We start from the raw sequence: 20,133 nt of genomic DNA, 5'->3' as shown, positions 1-20,133 counted from the left end.
TCTATGGGGCGCCTGGGTGGCGCAGTCGGTTAAGCGTCCGACTTCAGCCAGGTCACGATCTCGCGGTCGTGAGTTCGAGCCCCGCGTCAGGCTCTGGGCTGATGGCTCGGAGCCTGGAGGCTGCTTCCGATTCTGTGTCTCCCTCTCTCTCTGCCCCTCCCCCGTTCATGCTCTGTCTCTCTCTGTCCCAAAAATAAATAAAAAACGTTGAAAAAAAAAATTTTTTTTAAATTCCAGCTCTAGTTATCCCAACCTAGAATGATTTCATTCTTACCTTCTATTGCACTCTTTAGTAAAACCAAACACTTCAGAGACTGCAATTGTTTTATGCATCTCACTTTCATTTTCCTAGCTAAATGTTCAGCATCCTGGCGACATATTATGTGTAACAAATTTTGTATACCCCCTGGAAAATTTTCATAGTGTTGCAGTATTATGCACATAGCAAACATTCAGTAAGTATCTGTTGGCTGATTAAACAAGGTTGGTGTCAATTGTCATGCTTGAAAATGTTAGATGGAATGTATAGACACATACTAAGAATTTCCCTGCAATTCGCATGTTTTGATCAAATTTCCTGTACCAAAAAGTCATTCTTCTTCAAGATGCTTTAGTTGAGTTCTGAATACCATTCTGAAATCAAGAAATGTTCATTAAGAATGATTCCCTTAGCTTTGACCGTTGACTTCTGTGATTAAATCCTCCTTCTGACTGTCTCTGACATTTTTCTCTCTGTGTTCTTCTCTCTTTTATTACTAAACCCTTTCTTTCTGGATGTCTCTGTTGCATTTAACTTCGTTTCTGAATGAGGGGTACAACTACATGGTTCTTCTTTTCAGTGTATTGTTCAGAAGCCCCCAATACCCAATCAACCCATATAATTTCATGGCAAGTTTTTAATTTTTTTCATTTCTAAGAAAAAAATATAGTAAGATTTGATTGAGTGTAATTTATAGTTTGTTGTTCAATTTTTGTATCTAAGCACTTCTTTTGGTATCTTTATAACTTAATTTGGATTTTGTACTTATTCTTCAGTTAAGTTCTGTCAGCCTGTTTCATAGTTAAGAGTCTTGGAGCGCCTGGGTGGCTCAGTCGGTTGAGCGTCGGACTTCGGCTCAGGTCATGATCTCGCAGTCTGTGAGTTTGAGCCCCGCCTCGGGCTCTGTGCTGAGAGCTCAGAGCCTGGAGCGTGTTTTGGATTCTGTGTCTCCCTCTCTCTCTGCCCCTCCCCCGCTCATGCTCCGTGTCTCTCTCTCTCTCTCTCTCTCTCTCTCTCTCTCTCTCTCTCTCTGTCAAAAATAAACATTTTAAAAATTTTTTAAATAAAAAAATAAATAAAAAATAAAAAATAGTCTTGCTGACCAAATTAAAAGTTTATTTGACCACCATATTTGTGCTTTCTGTTTTCCCAAATTGGTAAGCTTCTTAACTTCATAAAGAAATGGGAAGAATCATCATTTAATGGCCATGTACCCATTCCAGATATATTTTCATATGTTACATGAAATAATGCAAAGCTTGTCTAAGGTGTTGGTAAATATCTTGACCTCAGACTCTGACCTCATATTTCATAGAAAAGATTTTATCAGTGCCTTCATCTCTAAATGACAAGAGTTCTCTAGAGGGTACCAGATAGCATTGAGCTGAACAGAAATTTACATTGCCATATTTGACCCCTTTTCACCGGGCTTTGGCATCAAAACTGTAAAAAATCTTATTCGTCTCATCTCCTTGATATTTATTAGATCTGCCTTCTTCATTAAGTATTTTCTTTAGTCCTCAATATTCTTCACCTTGTTTATTAAAATAGTACCCTTTCCTCTTACCCACTGTCATAAGATTATTTTTCTCAAATATAGGCAAGAATATGCTACTTCCCACTTCTTGGGAAATAATTACTTACTCAAGAACTTTTAAAAGCTTATAAAATAAAATCTTAATGTACCAACACATCTTGGCATTTCAAATATATCCTTCCTTGCAACCTAATCAAACCAACTAGGAACCATTCACCAAGTCATCCTGCTGTTTCAGTCACTTTTGCCAGCCAGCCCAGAATTTGCTTCCTCCCTTTCTTTACAGATTAAAACCATACTTACCCTTTAAAACTCAGTTTCAATACCTTTCAATACCACCTACCCTGAAATATTCGCTGTTCCATCCTCTTAATCAAAATGATTCTGTTTCTCTGTGTCTTGTTGCATTTTTCACGTATACGTATATTTTAAAAGCTTGTTTCGTTTTGCCTTATCTATATTCCTTCTCTTACCCACAGTTGTAAAATGCTTGAGGTTTTGGATCATGCAATTTTCATATTTGCATATCCCACTCTTGCAAGTACCATGTTTTATGCATGTGTGCTTTGGTTGTTATTACCTACTATCTTCATAGCCCTTGCCTGCAATAAAACATGTTTGCTGACATGTCTAATTCATTTTTTGAAAAATTTTAAGCACAGTTTCCCTATGCACATCATTGTTCTTGAAACTCTATACATGTTGCCTTCCATTCTTCACTTCCACTTTACTCTTTACGATTCTTCAATCCAGTATGAATTTACCCAGTTCCATTATAATTCCCTCACCAAGATCACCAGTGACCTTGACTGAAAAATATTATGAACTGTTTTCATAGCTGTTAATTTTTCACTCTTCTGAATCGTGTAATATTGAGATTTACTTGAAATCCTCTTAGTCCATTCAGGTTGCCATAACAAAAACTGTATAAGTTGGTTCTTATAAATAACTCGTTTCTCACACTTCTGGAAACTGGGAATTCCCAGAACATGGTCCTAGCAAATTCAATATCTGATGTGGGCACTCTTCCTGGTTCATAGATAGCCACTTTTTCACTGTAGCCTCATACAGTAGAATGGATAAAGGATTTCTGTAGGGTTACTTTTATAATGCACTAATCCTATTCATGAGGACTCTTCCTCGTGACCTAATCACCTCCCAGAGGCCCCCATGCCTAATGCCATCACTTTGAGAGAATTTCAACATACGAATTTTCTTTGAGAGAATTTCAACATATGAATTTTGGGGTAGACACAACCATTCTCTCTCCTGATTTTTCTGGTATCTCTCCCTCTAGGTTTTCCCCTTTGCTTTTATGACTGTTCATTCTAATATCCTTTACTGAATCATAGACAATAGACCTTAGAATAGTTTGAAGCAAATGATATATCCAAGAATCATCATGATACAGATATAAAGTAAAGACAGCGGAGTGAATAAGATCACCTAAAGAAAATGCATTCTGTGAGAACAGACAAGCATGGAACCCAGGAAAAGCCAACTTGTAAAGAGGGTGGGGCAGTGCAGACTATAGACTACATAGAAAAACAACTTTTAGTCGGAAAAATATCTAAATCCTTACATTTTCATTGTGACACATTGTTTTAATATTATATCAGTGTGTGAACAAGAGAATAAACCAGTTATCCACAAGCTCCTTTCAGACTTTGGATCCTATAATTTTAAATGAAGATTAACTATTTTTTACATTTACAACTACAGTCCTAACAAAGGAATGAGTTTTAATTTTATCATTCCCACTTTAGTGACAGAGATGGCTGAAGTCAAACCAAGTATATGGTCCAGTAACAGTGCAGGTGCCTGATCAATGAAGCCACAACTGCGGTGGGTTTGAAACAAACACTACCAAAATAGAGCTAGAATGTGGTGACAGGGTCAGGAGCCAAGCCTAAAGTTTATGGCAGTTGTCAGAGCTGCATCATGGGCAGAGATTAAGGTCAAAACTTGTCTAAACCTGAAGCATATTTCCTCAGGCTATTCTAATGAAATTTTGGTCCGTACTAAGGAAAATGTCCACTTTTCCCCCCTCACAGCTCTGCATCTATTTTATTCTCCTTTTTCTTCTCCCAATCATGGGTGGACTTCCTATTTAATTTTTACATTCCGGATTCCAATTCCTATTATATAAAGAGAACTTTGTGGGGCACTTGGGTGGTTCAGTCGGTTAAGCATCTGACTCTTGATTTCAGCTTATGTCATGATCTCATGGTTCGTAGGATTGAGTCTCTTGTCGGGCTCCGTGGTGACAGAGCGGATCCTGCTTGGGATTCCTTCTCTCCCTCTCTCTCTTCCCCTTCCCACATGCATGCACATGCTCTCTTCTCTTTCTCTCTCTCTCTCTCTCTCTCAAAATAAATAAACTTTAAACAAAAAAGAGAGAATTTTCATAAGAAATTAGAAGATTCTGCTTTTAGACCATATTCCTAGATGGCCTAAGGAGAAACAAATCCTCTTAAAAGATGTAATGAGAGCTAAGATAGCATACTCCTACAATTCATCTTCAAAAAAAATTCTTTTGAGACTCTTATTCATGGCTTTAGTAAAACATTGTTCATTATTCTTAAGATTTAGTAAGTATACTCTTTATTATTTCCATTGGAATATTATTTCGTATTCTGCAGCTTAGTACATACATTTTGGGTAAAATATAAAATGTCACAGGCCAATTTGTTATTCTTCGAACATATATGTCTTCTTACTCTCATTCCACAGACTGCCATGTGCTTTACAGCTGGCAAAATCGTTTAAAGTCAACACTGTGGAAAGTTGGGCAAGAGTTAAGCTAATTATAATATCTTCAGAATCTCATAACAAGATTTGGAAACCAACTGCCATGTGAAGATTGTTTTTACTCACTCCCTCAAAATCAGAATATTATGATCAATTTGTACAGTGCTGGATGCCAAGCCATGTGGAGCTTTATAAACCTTAGTCAACACGTTCTCTTCTTAGTTTATCTTTGATAATGAATGATTTTAATTTCATTAAACATTGTCTGTGGGCTGGAATATTACACTGAGCATATTCAGCTAATAGATTACATTATTTAAGCTGAATTTTTCATTTAGAGAAGTAGGACGCATGGCAAGCATCAAGATAATTTTTTAATCCAAACTCCTCATACAGAAAGCAACTTAATAAAATTTGGCGCTGATTATCTGATTCTTCCTTAATTCTCCTTTTCACCTCTAAGGACTGAATTTGTGTAGTGAAGTAAGTAAAATATTGTATTCTGATCATTTTATTATTTTGTCTTCTCTTCTATAAAAAATATGAGAGTTGTGAGAATGGGAATTATGTCTCTTATTTTTAACTTATTTTCCTTAATTGCTAACAGAGTAGTTAGCACATAGTAGGCCTGCATATTTATTTAACAAATTAGTGAATAAAGTCAGACTCTAGCTTTAGAAAAAGGAGCTTATTAAAGAATTACTGCTTTTTCATGCCTGTCTCTATTATCTTATAAATTATCAAAGTATTTTTAATAACAAAATCATACTGCCACACTTCAATCAGATACGAAGTTTATATTACAGTTCTTTTTCTTTTTCTGTCAGCAAAACTTCTAGAGGCACACAACTGAGAAGAAATAAGCTAAATAACTATTGGTTCATTCCTGATGATTTCCCCATCAAATTGATGTGATCACTGTACTTTATTAAATGTAGAATTATATTTTGTAGGATGAAGGAAAATCTAACATGTGCAGGTTACATTCATTGAGCAATTCCTATGTGGTTACAGGTACTATGTGTTTTGCTTACATGATTCTCATTTAGCCCTCTCAGCAAACTGATGGCATAGATAATACTGTTCACATTTGGCAGCATAGGATATTGAGATATAGAGTTGCTCAATATAACACAGCTAATAAATCATAGAGCTGTGGTTTGTTCTTAGATTGACTTCACAAGCCATGCTCTGCCCACTGTACCACACAGCCAAATACTAAAGTCAGATGGCCAGCACACTTGTCTTTGAAACCATTATCGATTTCCTTCAACAGTTATTAATATGTCACCAATCTAACATATTTTTAAAAATAAATATGATTATAAGCATAAGGAATTCAGGTAAGAAACAACTATTTTGTCATTTAAACATTTCTAAAGATCTCTCATTCCTGAGAAAACGATTTATCTCTGCATAGCCCGATATACAAAATGCCAATTTTGCATGATAGTTATAAAAGTGCTCAAAACCTGTCAAACTTAGCTCCTTTTTAAATTTGGAAAGCTTCTTCCTTCAGTACATTTTTGGGCTTGCTTGTTTATTAATACAAATGTCATATAGCTTATAACATAAAAATGATTCCATTAGATTTTAACCTCAGTACATACACGTACATCTACATGCTTGCCCACAGTCTCATTATTCGTTCACAGATTTTGTGCTCATAATGTCTAGGCTTGTGAGTAGTATGTAGAAAATTTTTACATAATTTCTGAAATCTTTGAAAACAATCCCTGTTATTCTAGTAAAAACTTCCTGGATATGATTTTAAAAGTATTATGGATTTTTAAACATATTCTTGATCTATCTTATGAAATAAAGAGGTGAGGCTAATTGGAAACAAAGAATGTCTGTATTAAACAATGCATTTAATAGCAAAGCATACAAGTATCAATCAACATGTCAAAGTTATATGACTTTTCATATTAGCATTTTATTGAGTCCACCAAGGGGAAAATATGATTTAAATATGAAATGAGCTTCTGCATCAGGTTAACTAATTAATAATAATAATAATAATAATAAAGACACTTTTACTTTCAAGATTCCACTGGAAATCAAAGACCATGTTGCTTCTCTGGATAGCATTAATAGAGAGAAAGAAAGAAAGAAAGAAAGAAAGAAAGAAAGAAAGAAAGAAAGAAAGAAAGAAAGAAAGAAAGAAAGAAAAAGAAAGAAAGAAAGAAAGAGAAAGGAAGAAAAAGAAAAGAAAAGAAAAGAAAAGAAAAGAAAAGAAAAGGAGGGAGAGAGAAAGAGGAAGGAAGGAAGGAAGAATAAATTCCATTGGGCTCCCATTGGCCAGAGTGACTGACCAATCAAATTGATGACGTCCATATATAGCTCAAATACCCTTGCATACCAAGGCTATTATAAATGTAATAATGTTTCAATATGGATGCTTCTAATTTTTAAAGGAACGTTCTAGAGGCACCTGAGTGGCTCAGTCGGTTGAACATTGACCTTCGGCTCAGGTCATGATCTCACAGTTCGTGAGTTGGAGCCCCATATCAGACTCGCTGCTGTCAGCGCAGAGCCCGCTTCGGATCCTGTCCTCCTCTCTCTCTGCCCTCCCCTCGCAAAAATAAAACATTTTAAATAGATAAACAAATAAACAAACAAACAAAGGGACATTTAAAATGCAGAGCAAATGGACTAATCATTTAAGTTGTAGTAAGAACAAAAGCATAAATCATTTGAATAATCACTTGAGGTTCATGGTAACAAAATGTGACCTATATTGATGCATCCAACCTCCATCTTTTTCTCTAGATGCTTTTGCAGAAATAGAACTGTCCCTGGTATTACTTACTTTTCTCTAGGAGCACCAATATGTTCCACTACTGTAGATCCCATGTCTCCTTCAGAGATTATACACAAAGACTAGCAATTCAGAGATAACAGGTTTCTGTGTTTTCTCAGTAATTCCCCCTTCTAAGTGTAGTGGAACGGACTTCAGAAAAACAAATGTAAATCCCCTTAGTCTGTTTCTTTTTTCTTTTTAAAAGATGGAAAATAGGCCATTTTGCAGTTTCACTGGCTTTCACTGTATTATTATACTTGATATAATTAAGAAGTCTTTTGAACTGGTAAAAGATACAGAAATATTTTTTAAGTTTACTTATTCATTTTGAGATAAAGAAAGAGAGAGCCTGAGCAGGGGAGGAACAGAGAGAGAGGGACAGAGAGAATCCCAAACAGGCTCCATGCTGTCGAGTCTCAAAACAGGCCTGGAACCCATTAACCATGAGATCATATCCTGAACCAAAACCAAGTGTCGGGCTGTCAACCAACTGAGCCATCCAGGCACCCCAGAAATGTTAAAAGAAAGGAAAGAGCATGGTTTTTAAGAGAAATAGTTGTGTTCAATTTTCAGATCTTATTTATTGCACCTAAATTTCATGACCGTTGCTTTGAATCTTAAAGTAATTGCAGTAAGCTTCATTTTCAATCAACTTATTATTTATTAGAAATGTCTAATTGCCGCAGTATACTTTTAATACTTTATGTCATTGAACAATTGTATTGTAGCTGGCACAAATATAATAGCTGAGATATGTAGTATAAACAAAGTACTTAAAGAAATACTAAGACAATTTCTTATTTCCACAGATATTAACTTTCCATTTGATATATGTAATGATACAGATGCATTAAGATGAACAGATAGAGGCCCCTGGGTGGCTCAGTCAGTTAAGCGTCCGACTTCAGCTCAGGTCATGATCTCATGATCATGAGCTCATGATCTTCAGCTCAGGTCATGTGGGTTCGAGCCCCACATTCGACTCTGTGCTGACAGCTCAGAGCCTGGAGCCTGCTTCAGATTCTGTCTGTCTCCCTCTCACTCTGCCCCTCCCCACTCATGCTCTCTCTCTCTTTCAAAAAAATAAACATTAAAAAAATTTTTTTTAAGATGAATGGGTATTATTAAAAACATTCATTTTTTTTCAGATCCCAGAAGTTAGCAGAAATGATCAAGAAAATGACTATGAAGATGATTTTACTTCATTATTTGCATATTCTTCTAGTAAGTATTCCTGTATGTTATGAATACATGTATATATGTAACATTTATATTAAGGTACCTGTAACTGGTCAAGTAAGACCGAAGAGTACATGGAGAGCATGGAAAGGCATTTAATTAACTGAATGTCCTCTCATTTATAATACAGTAGAGATGTTACCTCATTATCTTGCCAATTGAAATACTTCTATTAAGTTCAGTGTTGAATAATCAAACCCCAGTTTTTCCTACCCAGAGAGAATACACAAGTCAGATTGATGCAAATATTTTGACTATTTGACAACTCTGCTTTTTCAGTATTTTTTAAAACAAAGTCACATTCTTTTCAGACCTTAGTTTTCTCTGCTGGGAAATGAGAAGCTTGGACTAGGTCTCTCTCTAAGGTCCTTCCTGGCTGTCATAGGATGTGGTTCTATATTCTAATGTCTGAGGGCTAATTCAGTCTCCCTACGTGTGTATAACTACCCATTATGCCAGATTCCGTTGGTATACAATAACTTCCTTCACCAGCACATCTGAAAGGCATCCCCCACGCAGCATTTCCAAATCCAAAATCCCTAATGCTTGGTGCTTTCAAACCTACACCACCTGCTGACTTTCCCATTTCAGTTAAGTGAAGATTCTTTCCTTGTTTCATTCCGTCCAAAAACCTGGAAGTCCTTTGGCTTTTTTACTTCCTCTCTCACCCCACATCCAGTCTGTCGGAAAATAATAATGTTGACTCTACCTTCACAGCGTAGCCAGCATTCAGCGGTTCCTCAATCTTTCATTATTTACCCTAGTCCATGCTGCCATCAGCTCTTCCTTGGATTATTGCAGTGGCACAATGGTTGTCAATGAAGGACTATTTTCCACTCGAAACCGGCGATACTTGTCAATGGACAGAAGCTGTTTTATTATCATGATTTGAGAAGGGAGCTTCCCAAACTGGCATTTAGGGGGTGGACACCAGCAATTCTGCTAAATGTCCCATGATGCATAGGACGCATACCACACACAACACAGGATTATCTAGTCCGAAATCTCAGCAGCACTGCTATTAAAAAACCCTGAAATAGCAGCTTCCACATTTGCTACTCTTAATACTCTATGCTTCGTGAAGGAACTAATCACTTTTCTGTTCCAAATTTCTCTTTACTTTCTCATCATACTTATAATCTTTATCATCATCTAAAGATTATCCTTGGATAACCTTTTTGGTCCCATCTCTGACCCCTGTCTTGTTTGTTCACAGCCACAGTGACATCTCACATATCAAGCATGCTCTTACCCTGGGGCATTGCCCTCTGAACACTGCACAGTTGATGCTCAATAACCATTATTGACCACTAGTTTTTCAAATGGTAGGCTGATCTGTAAATCAGATAAAATTAAATATAATGTCTTAACTAGCACACTTTGGCAAATCAGGAAACAACCTCAAAAGTTATGGCATAACACAAAATAATGCTAAAGTAATGAATTAATGCACTGAGTTTTAAAGCCATACATTTTATTTTTATTTTTGACAGTAATAAAACGGATGATACAGGCCATCATTGATAATGACCATTTATTTATTATGAAATTTAATCCTCAGAAGAACTTCCTATAAAGAGAAACAACCTCATTTCTAAAGACCATTTGGATCTGGAATTTTCTTGTTTAGGAAATTCTGTGTGACTAGACTCAGGGAGCATGGCACACCTAAGCAGATTTCCATTAGTATCACAATCACTGTGAAGTTGCCAAAACTCACTGACCTACTACATCCAACCCCCCGCCCAGGGCTGGATTCCAGGTTTGGGCATTTTTGACAGGGACCAAGTAGACTCTGTTGCTTAGACGGTGTAAACATAAAGCATAAATACTCAATACATAAGCATGAGGGTGGCTACAAGTAATTTCCTATAGTTGATGATCGATTTGCCCAGACAGAAATCGTGAGGTCCCTTTGCTAGCCTGAGCAGTCATTTCTTTCCAGTCACTGCATTGTCTACTCTGTCAGTATTTCTAGAAACTACTTTATTTTGGGCTCAGTGTTTGGTGTTAGAGGTAGAAAGATGAATGAGATCTGTGCAAGAATGAATGGCTGGTTGCTCTGCCCAACCTACTAATTAAAGAGTCTTGGTCTGTAGTTCTAATACGGAAGCTGTATCTTTCTTCTTTCTCACGTAGAAAGAAAGAACAATAAAAAATAAAATTCCACATAGAAATATGGGGTACCATCATGGGCACGATTTTTCTTCATGACTGATTTTCTCCCATAACTGAAAAGTTTCTACAGCATAACTCTTTGTTGTTTAAAAAAAAAAAAAAAAGGCCTTTTTCTCCATACTCTGCCAATTGGCTTCTTTAGCTGTATTTCAGCTTAGCAACACTAAAACAACAGTCATTTGCTTGTCTATTGCACTGACAGTGACAGTAATTCACATATTCCTTCCAATCTAGAGATTCCAAGGTTGTTTTAAAGTTTTGTGAATCCTTTATTTAAAGCGGAATTTTTATGAAAATTTAAACAACAAAATCTTAAGATTTGAAGTTACTGCATTATAGTATCTTTTTTCAGTTTTCTTCCTGGGTATTTATTGTGTACATTATAAAAACAAATGATGGAATCATGATTCTTAGGATGGAGGGAATTTGGATTATTTGGTTAAGTTTCAGGATAAGATATATTTCATAGATGACAGAACTGAATCTTAGAAAGATTTTCCTACCATTGGTGATTTGGATGCTTCTCCACCAAACAATAACACTTTCCTCAAGTAATGTTTTCAAGAGTTAAGATATAATCTGGTGATAATTATATATTAAAATAGTCACTAAGTAAGAGGACAGAGTCACTTTTATTGCATTATTTACAAGCAAGTTAAGGTTTATCATTTTTCCTTGAATTTAGCTTTTCCATAACTTACCACTTCTTTGTTCAGTTATGCTGTTTTCTAATAAAAATGCAGTCATGCAGTCATATATGAATCTGCTCAAACAATAACTCTAGAGAATCCAAGTGTTATTGTATGTATGAGTGTGTCGTATTGTGAGGTAGCAAGATATAAGGAAGCTTTAACTGTTCATTTGGTATTTTAAAAGCCCAAGAATGACTGTTCGCTAAAATTATGCATTTGTCAGCTTTCCACTGTATCAGATCATAAAAGTTTTATTAGCAGTACTATCACTTCTGTATGAAATTAGAAAATATGAAATGCTTCCAGATGGTGTGCTTAAATGAAATCTACTGTCTTCATCATAAACAGCCATACAGAACCCAGCATTTCATCCTGAAGGGGGACAAACATACAGGCAGTGGGCAGAAGGAGCTGAGGCAGATGAACTGGCAAAGGAAGATAAAGAGGGTGAATCGAGCACAGAGGCCGAGCACAGCCTAGCAGAGGTTGGGGTTGGCACTTCTGCGAACCAGTATGATGATGACTTCTATGTGTTCGTTCCTGGAGACAATCCAGAACGTACTTCACGAGAGCCACTCGTCAGCAACAGACCACCTCCCCCACCTCCACGACCTGTAGCTGCTGCCTTCCCACTGGAAAAACCTCACTGCACATTGCAGGGTAAGTTTAAGGGTTAAAACAACAACAACAAAAGTTTGACGGGCTTCCATAGCATATAGTGCAGTGGCAAATCTGTACGGGAAAGATCAGCTTTTAAACCCAAGAACAACTTTCTTGCTGTTCCTTTAAGCCCTCAGAAATCAGGCGATAGATACCTGCCATTCATTCACTTTCCCTTTCTTCCTCCCCCCTCCCTCCCTCCCTCTCTCTCTCTCTTTCTTTCTTTCTTCTTCTTTCCTTCTTTTCTTTTCTTCCTTCCTTCTTTCCTTCTTTTCTTTCTTCCTTCCTTCCTCTCTCCCTCTTTCTTTCTTTCTTTCTTTCTTTCTTTCTTTCTTTCTTTCTTTCTCTCTATCCTCCCTTTCTTTCCCTTTCCTACCACCTTTCCTTCCTCCTTCCCTCCCTTCCTTTCTTTCAGAGCAGTCTCATTACAAAGCTTCAAGTAGAGAAATAAAACTTGGAAGGAGTCTGTACTCCTTCACGTAAAATGAACCTCAAGCATCATGTGGAAAACTAAATGACAACTTTCCTTTAAAAAAAAAAGTCATCTGGCAAAGGAAAAGGCTAATGTTTTACAGATTTGAAAATGACCTTGGGCACATCACTCAGTTGGTAGCTGCAGGGGAAGCAAGTGGTAAAGGGTTTCTCACACTGCACTGAGACCAAAGCCTAAGAACACTAAATATATTGCTAACGTGGAAGAACAGTTAAATGGCTGTGATTGCATTTGTTCCCAGATACAAGATTTACCATGTGTAATGGGGGCAGGAGTCGGGGGGAGGACAGGGGTGGTGTGGGTAGTATCAACAGGAGCCTCCATATTGGGCTTTCTGGCTGGAATGTTCAACAGCCTAACAGACTTCTGTCTCCAGGCTCACTCTTACAGTCACTAATGATCACCGACATTATTGATTACTATTTTACACATACTTTCCAAATTCAAACAGTGTTCTTACAATGAACTTTTAATAAGGTGAAAGAAATATCTATATTAAAACTCTGTTTGCCATTGTACTTTAGCTGTTGAATCCTAGAGGGCTATAAAGTATAATAAACACTGTTTCAAAAAGTGAATTGGAAGCCATGAAATTTAGCATTTATATCCTTGAAGGTCCTGTCTCTCTAAAGGTTCAAGTTGATGAACATAAACCTTTACTAAGGTCATGCACTGTACTCAGAGATGAAAAGTCCTGCTTAATGAAAAGTATGGAAAACCTAATGGGCACTCCTCTGATTCTTTCATTCATTCAACAAATATGTGTTGATTACCTACTATGTGCCAATGGTCTCTGAGAGACCGTTGTGATAGATCAGGGAGGTAGGTGTATCAATACTGGGGGTGGGGAGAGAGACATAGGTAAGCAGTACCCTGTCAATAAAATTCTTGTATATTTTCTCACTTTTTACAGATATGAATAATTTTATGTAATTATTAAAATAAATTGTAAAGAAGACAAACTTGTCTTCCATCAAGTTAAATCTCTTAAAGGAGCTAATAATAAATTGTGTTTTCCCTAATGTAAATTTTTATATGCCGTATGTTGGTTAGAAGGCCTAAAACTACAGAGAGCAATCACCAGATTTCTAATACCAGAAGTGTAATGTTGACAAGTATATCTTCTGAAAAGTACCAAATACAAGAAGCAAAATAAAACAAAATCCACACTTTTTATTTTAAAATCTTATACTTTTACATCTGATATGCAGTGTTAGTTTTGACCACATGTTTTCATCAGGCTAATATTGGAAGTAATGGAAAATAACATGTCAATATTTTTTCTTAAAGTTCTTTGATTACAGCCTTTGAAAATAATCCTGGAAGCTACCACTTTTTCTTTTTCTTTTTTTCTTTTTCTTTTTTCTTTTTCTTTCTTTCTTTCTTTCTTTCTTTCTTTCTTTCTTTCTTTCTTTCTTTCTTTCTTTCTTTTGCCAGGGAATTTGTGTGGAGTCTTTGATTTTAGCTAGTGATACCTTCAGAATTGTTTTCTGGGATGAGTTTCCTTATGCCCTCAAATTACCAAAAGAGGAAGGGCCACCTCCCCATATCCTAAGCATCAGATGCCCCAGGATGGATTTATGGACATATTCGCTGGAGGAAAAAAAATAATATAAAACACTATAGAACACTTGTCAGTTTATGAAGAACACATTGTCCCTCTTTCTCTCCAGAACACACTTGCAAGGCAACAATCGCTATTATTCCTCTTTGACTCAGACCCAAGACCATAAAGCCTGTAATTAAACTGTATCAAATACTTCTATAAACCAGTTTCCTTGGCTTTTAAGATTCTTCTCTTTGTTACACAGTCTGCTACTATTGTTTTTTTTCAAAAATTAGAATGATAGGAATGATTTTGTTTCATCTTTATCTCCTGATGCACAACTTGAATTGAGGATGCTAGGCCCCGCTCTGACATGAAAAGTAGAATCAGATACATTGGGAAATAAAAAAGAAAAATGTATTATTTCTGCTACAAGCCCAACTTTAGAAAGAGTTGGGAAGGAGGGTGGGTGGAGAAACAAAGAGTTTAACAGCTCAGGAAATGGGTTGATCAAAGTAAGATAGTTGACACATTCCTCTAAAAATGAAACACTGTAAAAATGTTTCCCACACACTTAATCTGGTTTCACCTGTTATGCTGTCAGTGAAACAGAAGTCATGAAGTCAAAATCTCAGTACCAGATTATTCATAAGGAGAAAGGAAAATCATGCAGATTTGGAAGTTGGTGGTAGGCAATTAGGCATTACTTCTTGGCTTAAACTAATTGAAACAATCGGATCTAAGACTGGTTGGGGAAGGATCTTGGCCTCTCCTCATGAGCCTACCCATACAATTGCTGAACTACTGAAAATAATATATTTTTATTTGTTCTACAACTTGTCATTCTCCTTTGCTTCCACATCTTTCCACTAAAAGAGCCATAAGTAACCTAGAAATCATTAGGTCAGATTGTCACCAAAGAGGAAGGAGAGTAGTTCTCCCTTAGGTCACATGCATGATCTCTCAGAACAACCCAGAAAAGCAATGATTTTTAAGTCGATAACTTTAATTCTTTCCATTTTATTGTTTTTATTAATGCTTTAAGCAAAACATTTGTGAATAGTCTAATGTTTGGGGCACCTGGGTGGCTCAGTCAGTTGAGCATCTCGGCTCAAATTATGATCTTGCAGTCCGTGAGTTCAAGACCCATGTCAGGCTCTGTGCTGACAGCTCAGAGCCTGGAGCCTGCTTCAGATTCTGTGTCCCTCTGTCTCTGCCCCTCCTCCATTTTCTCTCTCTCTCTCTTTCTCTCTCTCTTTCTCTCAAAAATAAACATTAAAAAATTTTAAGTCTTTTAATAAAAATGTTCATTAATAAAAATTTTCATACTCATTAACCAAAGAATGTGATACTTTGTCTTCTAAATAACTGCTACTAAAATATTTTAATACATTCTTTAAAAAATATGTAAAGATTCTGCTGAGTTTTAAAACCATAAAAGATTAGTCTTTTCATATGAATTAATCTTTAAGCCTTTGATTATCCATGCCATCATGTCACAAACCCTGCTTTCGATGTCCTTTATCTAAGAATGAGGTTCATGCTGACTTATAGAAATCAAGAGTTACATTTTTGAAACTCAGTTTGTCAAACCACTGTGAGACTTACTGTAAGAAAGCGAGTAATGGCACGTTTGGCTATTCCCCCCTGTCATTTTCAGAGAAATTGAATGTTAGGCAAAATACCCAGTGCAAGCCCTATGAATTGTAAAATGACTTCAAATGGAAAAAAAAAAAATCTTAGCATATTCTGCCTGAAAAATAAGTTTTCAAAGCATTTTGAATGGAGGCTTAGTTTTGTCCTTCAATTTTCTGGTATTAAATCCCTTATAAACTATGTGCTTATATTTAGCATATATTTATATGCTTATTTATATGTTTTCAAAGAAATGTGTTTTAAACACTTTTTTTAAGATTTTTTTTCTGGTTGTGAGATGTTTTGTTTTTTTAAAGTTGTTATTTTACTTCCAATTAGTTCACACGGTGTAAGATTTTATTTTTAAGTAATCTCTACACCCAGTGTGAGGCTCGACCTTACAGCCCTGATACCAAGAGTCACATGCTCTACTGACTGAGCCAGCCAGGCACCTCTAACAAACTTTTTTTTAAACAAAGGTAATAATTACAAACTGCAGGAGAATGGTAGTAAATTATACAGTTCACTCTTCTTTTTGAAATCTATAGGATAATATACAAATTATTCAGGGGGGAAGTTTCAAGAAAGTGACAGAAGGACATCAGTAATACTGCATGTAAGAGAAGAGTAACCACCACCTAAATATTTCATAAGCAGGGAAAATGGTGGAAGGCCAAATGGAAAGAAGTCAAAACTGGTGTGATCTCGGAGCAAGACAGGAAACAGGAGGTGAGACCAAAGAAGAAAGGAGAGAAAATGAAGAGGAGAAAGAGGAAGACCCATATACATTTGCTGAGATTGAAGACAGTGATTATGACATGATATTGGCCAATATGAGTACAAAGAAAAAAAATGGGAGTTGGTCTTTTATCATAAACAGACCTCCTGCCCCTACACCTCGACCCACAAATATCCCTCCAAAAGAGGAAACCACACCTTACATAGCTCAAGGTAATGTTTTTTGTTGTTTGTGTGTGTGTGAATGCTTTGAGGGTGGGAGGAGTTGTCCTGTTTTTTGGTGGAGTCAAAAACCCCATGGATGGAATATTCTTTTCAAGTCATAGGTGAGTTTTACTGGCACATTTTTAAATATAGAAACACAATGAATAAAGAGAATAAGAATAACGATAGGGTTCTGGTTTCTAGTTCTTCATTAAGAAGAATAGTTTTGACAGATTACCCAAAGACATGAAACCGCAGTTTACGTGCAGAAATTCTATTTGAAACTTTTTCTATAATTCTACAAGAGGAAAGCTCACCTCCTATGAATAATGTGCAATACAAGAAAAAGACAGAAGTACTTCTTACCACAACTTTACTTTTTGCTCCTAATTCCACTTAAAACAACTTTAAAAACTGAAAAAGTTGTGAATACTAGAATCTCAGATATGCAACTCCAATTACTCTCTTAATTTTTTCCCCCAGCAATCTGCTGTAGAATTTCTACTGCATTTTAGACTCTAATTCTTCTTCCTCATTTTCTACTCAGTTGAATCTAAATGTAAAAAAAAACTAAAAAATTGTTGAGCTTTTGTATACCTATAGCCTCAGCAAGGTATACTTACTCTATTGTTATTTTCCAGCACTCTTCTATACTGTTTGGTTGGATGTACTCCATGAATCCATAGTGTCTGCGAGATGACTTTTATTTATCAGCTCATTGTATGCACATGGACTGAGTGCCTTTTTGGGCTAAAATACCATCCTAGGGACTGAGAAAATGGCATAAAACAATTTCTTCATCCTGGAAGAGTCCCTAAGTGGCAGATATGCAAATACATACCTAGAGTACAATGTGACACTTTATTACAGATTTTTGAACAGAATGGAACACAAACAAAATGTTTGAGGGATAACTAAAGCTGAGAAGCAATAGATTATATATTCAAACAATTCGAACCAAGTACTCCAACAGAACATTTAAATATATACCGCAAACCTACAGAAAAGAAGCACAAGTTACTCATCTATGCTTAATATGTTCCAAAAAAACCACTCCATTGCTTGTGCATTATGTATTGGGAAATATATAATTTGTATAAGAAAATTTATCAAGTACGTGTAAAGTTAATTACCAGTGTACAATGTACTTACTCACCAGTGATCTGCTGACAATGTTCAAGAAACTATTACAAATTGGAAAATAACAAATTAATAAATGTGTCAGCTAAAATAAAATGTCAGCTGGAACAATCATCTAAATTAGTATGTCAGGGAGTAGGTGCAATTAGAAATTCTTAGATTGTCGAATATAGTGACCTCTAGAATACTACTAGGCCTTAGACAGGAATACTACCTCCCAATAAATATTTAAAAAAAAATTTTTTTTAATGTTTATTTTTTTTTTGAAGGGGAGAGAGAGACAGAGCACGAGTGGGGGAGGGGCAGAGAGCGAGGGAGACACAGAATCTGAAGCAGGCTCCAGACTCTGAGCTGTGAACTCACAAGCTGTGAGATCATGACCTGAGCCGAAGTCGGATGCCCAACCGACTGAGCCTCCCAGGCGCCCCACCACTAAATATTTTTTTAAGGAAAGAAAATAGACACAGCTCAACACAAGAATTTAGTTTTATTCTAGAAGTTTCTGAAGAGGTACATCGTCTTCTGTATCCCATTCCTTGGGGTGTTCTCAGGACCACAGGTAGAGACTCCCATGGTGCGATGTTCTACTTTTTGCATTTTATCTTCCCATTCTTTTATTGGCTGTCATATTCTCATTTTCTGTTTGGTTGGGTGTATTGCACAACTCCATAGTGTCTAAGAGATGACCTCTACATATCAGTACCTTGTATGAACATGCATTTCTTGTTCTCAATTTGTGATTTTTGTATATTTATTTTCTCTTTCTTTGGAAGTGGTGAGGGCAGTGGAACTCAATACCTTTGTTACTGTTTTCTTTTATTTTGTTCTGATTTGATTTTTTAAATTTTTGTGATTTTAATTGTTCTGTAGTTTTCATATTATCTCTATTACCTTTGTTTGCTTTTTGTGCTATCTGGAATGCTTGATACATCCATCAAATATCTTAACTGTGCTTTTATGAAGCTCCAAAAACCTAAATGGAAACTCATTTATTAATTTGTGGACTGCATTAGAAGGGGAGATAAACAACTTTTTCACTGAACTACCTACCCCACAATGTTAGTTTATATAGATCTATTTTTCTATCCTTTCAGTTTTCCTAGAATAAAGTCCAAAACTCCAACCTACTTTATATGTCTGGTTGCCAGAACTCTGAGATGAAGTGTGGGAAGGAAACTGGGAAATTTCACTATTTAGAATGCATAATTCAACTTGTTCTCCCTGTGTTCAGCCCAGTGTGTAAGTTCTCCCTGTGTTCAGCCCACTGTGCCTCGTGTCCATGGCCACAACTGCTTTTGTTCGGTTTCTCCAAAGAATAAACCTTCCATCATGGATGATTGCCTCAGTTCATTGGAGAAGGACTTTGGAGCTATGATTGCTTTAGACCTTTAGTTTATCCCACATTAAATAAGAGAACTGAGATGATTTTTCTCCTGGTTCATTTATTCATTAATTACATAAAGATGTATTGAGTACCAGATGATAAAATCTTTCTGTGTATTAATTAATTCCCTACAAGACAATGGTACAATTTGTCATACACACACACACACCCCCCACACACACACAGAAACTTTAAAGAATCTTAGAAATCTTGAGTTTCTAAGAAATTTTTGAAACTATTTATCTCACCTATTGCAAGTTTGACACCCTTCAATCTTTATAAGAAATCTTTCTACTTCAATTATACAATGTGGTTTGTTCTCACTCTATTTGAGTTTTATGAAGACAGGTACCAGGGTTACAATATGTGGGGTTTTTGTTTTCATATTTTTTTGCACTGAAGTATATAAAAGCATATATGGGTTTTACCCCATATCCCAAATCAGTAGCAAAATATGAACTGTAAATGAGATCACCACAGTTCCTTTCCATTATTTCTTCCTTTCCTCTTTCACTGAGACAGACTTGCTTGCCTCTTCCTTTTATGCTATTGATTGTTGATCATTCTGTTCCCACGTTAGGAAAACATTGCCTCATCAGCTAATTCTTGATGTTCTTTGCATTTCACAGGGTAAGAGTCTTTCATCACATCTTTGCTTTTTTTTTTCCATAGCTCAGGCAGCTCTATTAAGTAAAATTGCCATCATTTCCCAGAAAGCCACCCATTCAATTAGAAGAACATTAATTTGCCCCAATTCTTGCCAGAGCACAGAAGTAGTAGCAGAATGTTGGCACATACAGAGTGTGTTAACGTAGCCAAAGAGAAGGGTGTAGAATAGGAGATGGAAGAAGAATTCAGGATGCACAATCCCAAC

The 20,133-nt window shown here is 36.2% G+C and overlaps 1 protein-coding gene across 1 annotated transcript in view; it reads left to right on the top strand.

Annotated features, from left to right (window-relative positions):
- The window catches only part of BANK1 (B cell scaffold protein with ankyrin repeats 1), a 309,831-nt gene that overhangs the window by 253,372 nt on the left and 36,326 nt on the right, over positions 1-20,133 (top strand). Inside the window, exons 8-10 of the mRNA XM_058721799.1 lie at positions 8,499-8,574; positions 11,808-12,119; positions 16,448-16,744. Of these exons, the coding sequence (XP_058577782.1) occupies positions 8,499-8,574; positions 11,808-12,119; positions 16,448-16,744 (685 nt within the window). The remainder of the gene's footprint in view (positions 1-8,498; positions 8,575-11,807; positions 12,120-16,447; positions 16,745-20,133) is intronic.

This window comes from Neofelis nebulosa, chromosome 3 (assembly GCF_028018385.1).
Source record: "Neofelis nebulosa isolate mNeoNeb1 chromosome 3, mNeoNeb1.pri, whole genome shotgun sequence".
NCBI classification, from domain to species: domain Eukaryota; kingdom Metazoa; phylum Chordata; class Mammalia; order Carnivora; family Felidae; genus Neofelis; species Neofelis nebulosa.
The sequence above is the reverse complement of the archived record's forward strand: the minus strand, read 5'-3'. Positions and strand labels throughout refer to the sequence as shown.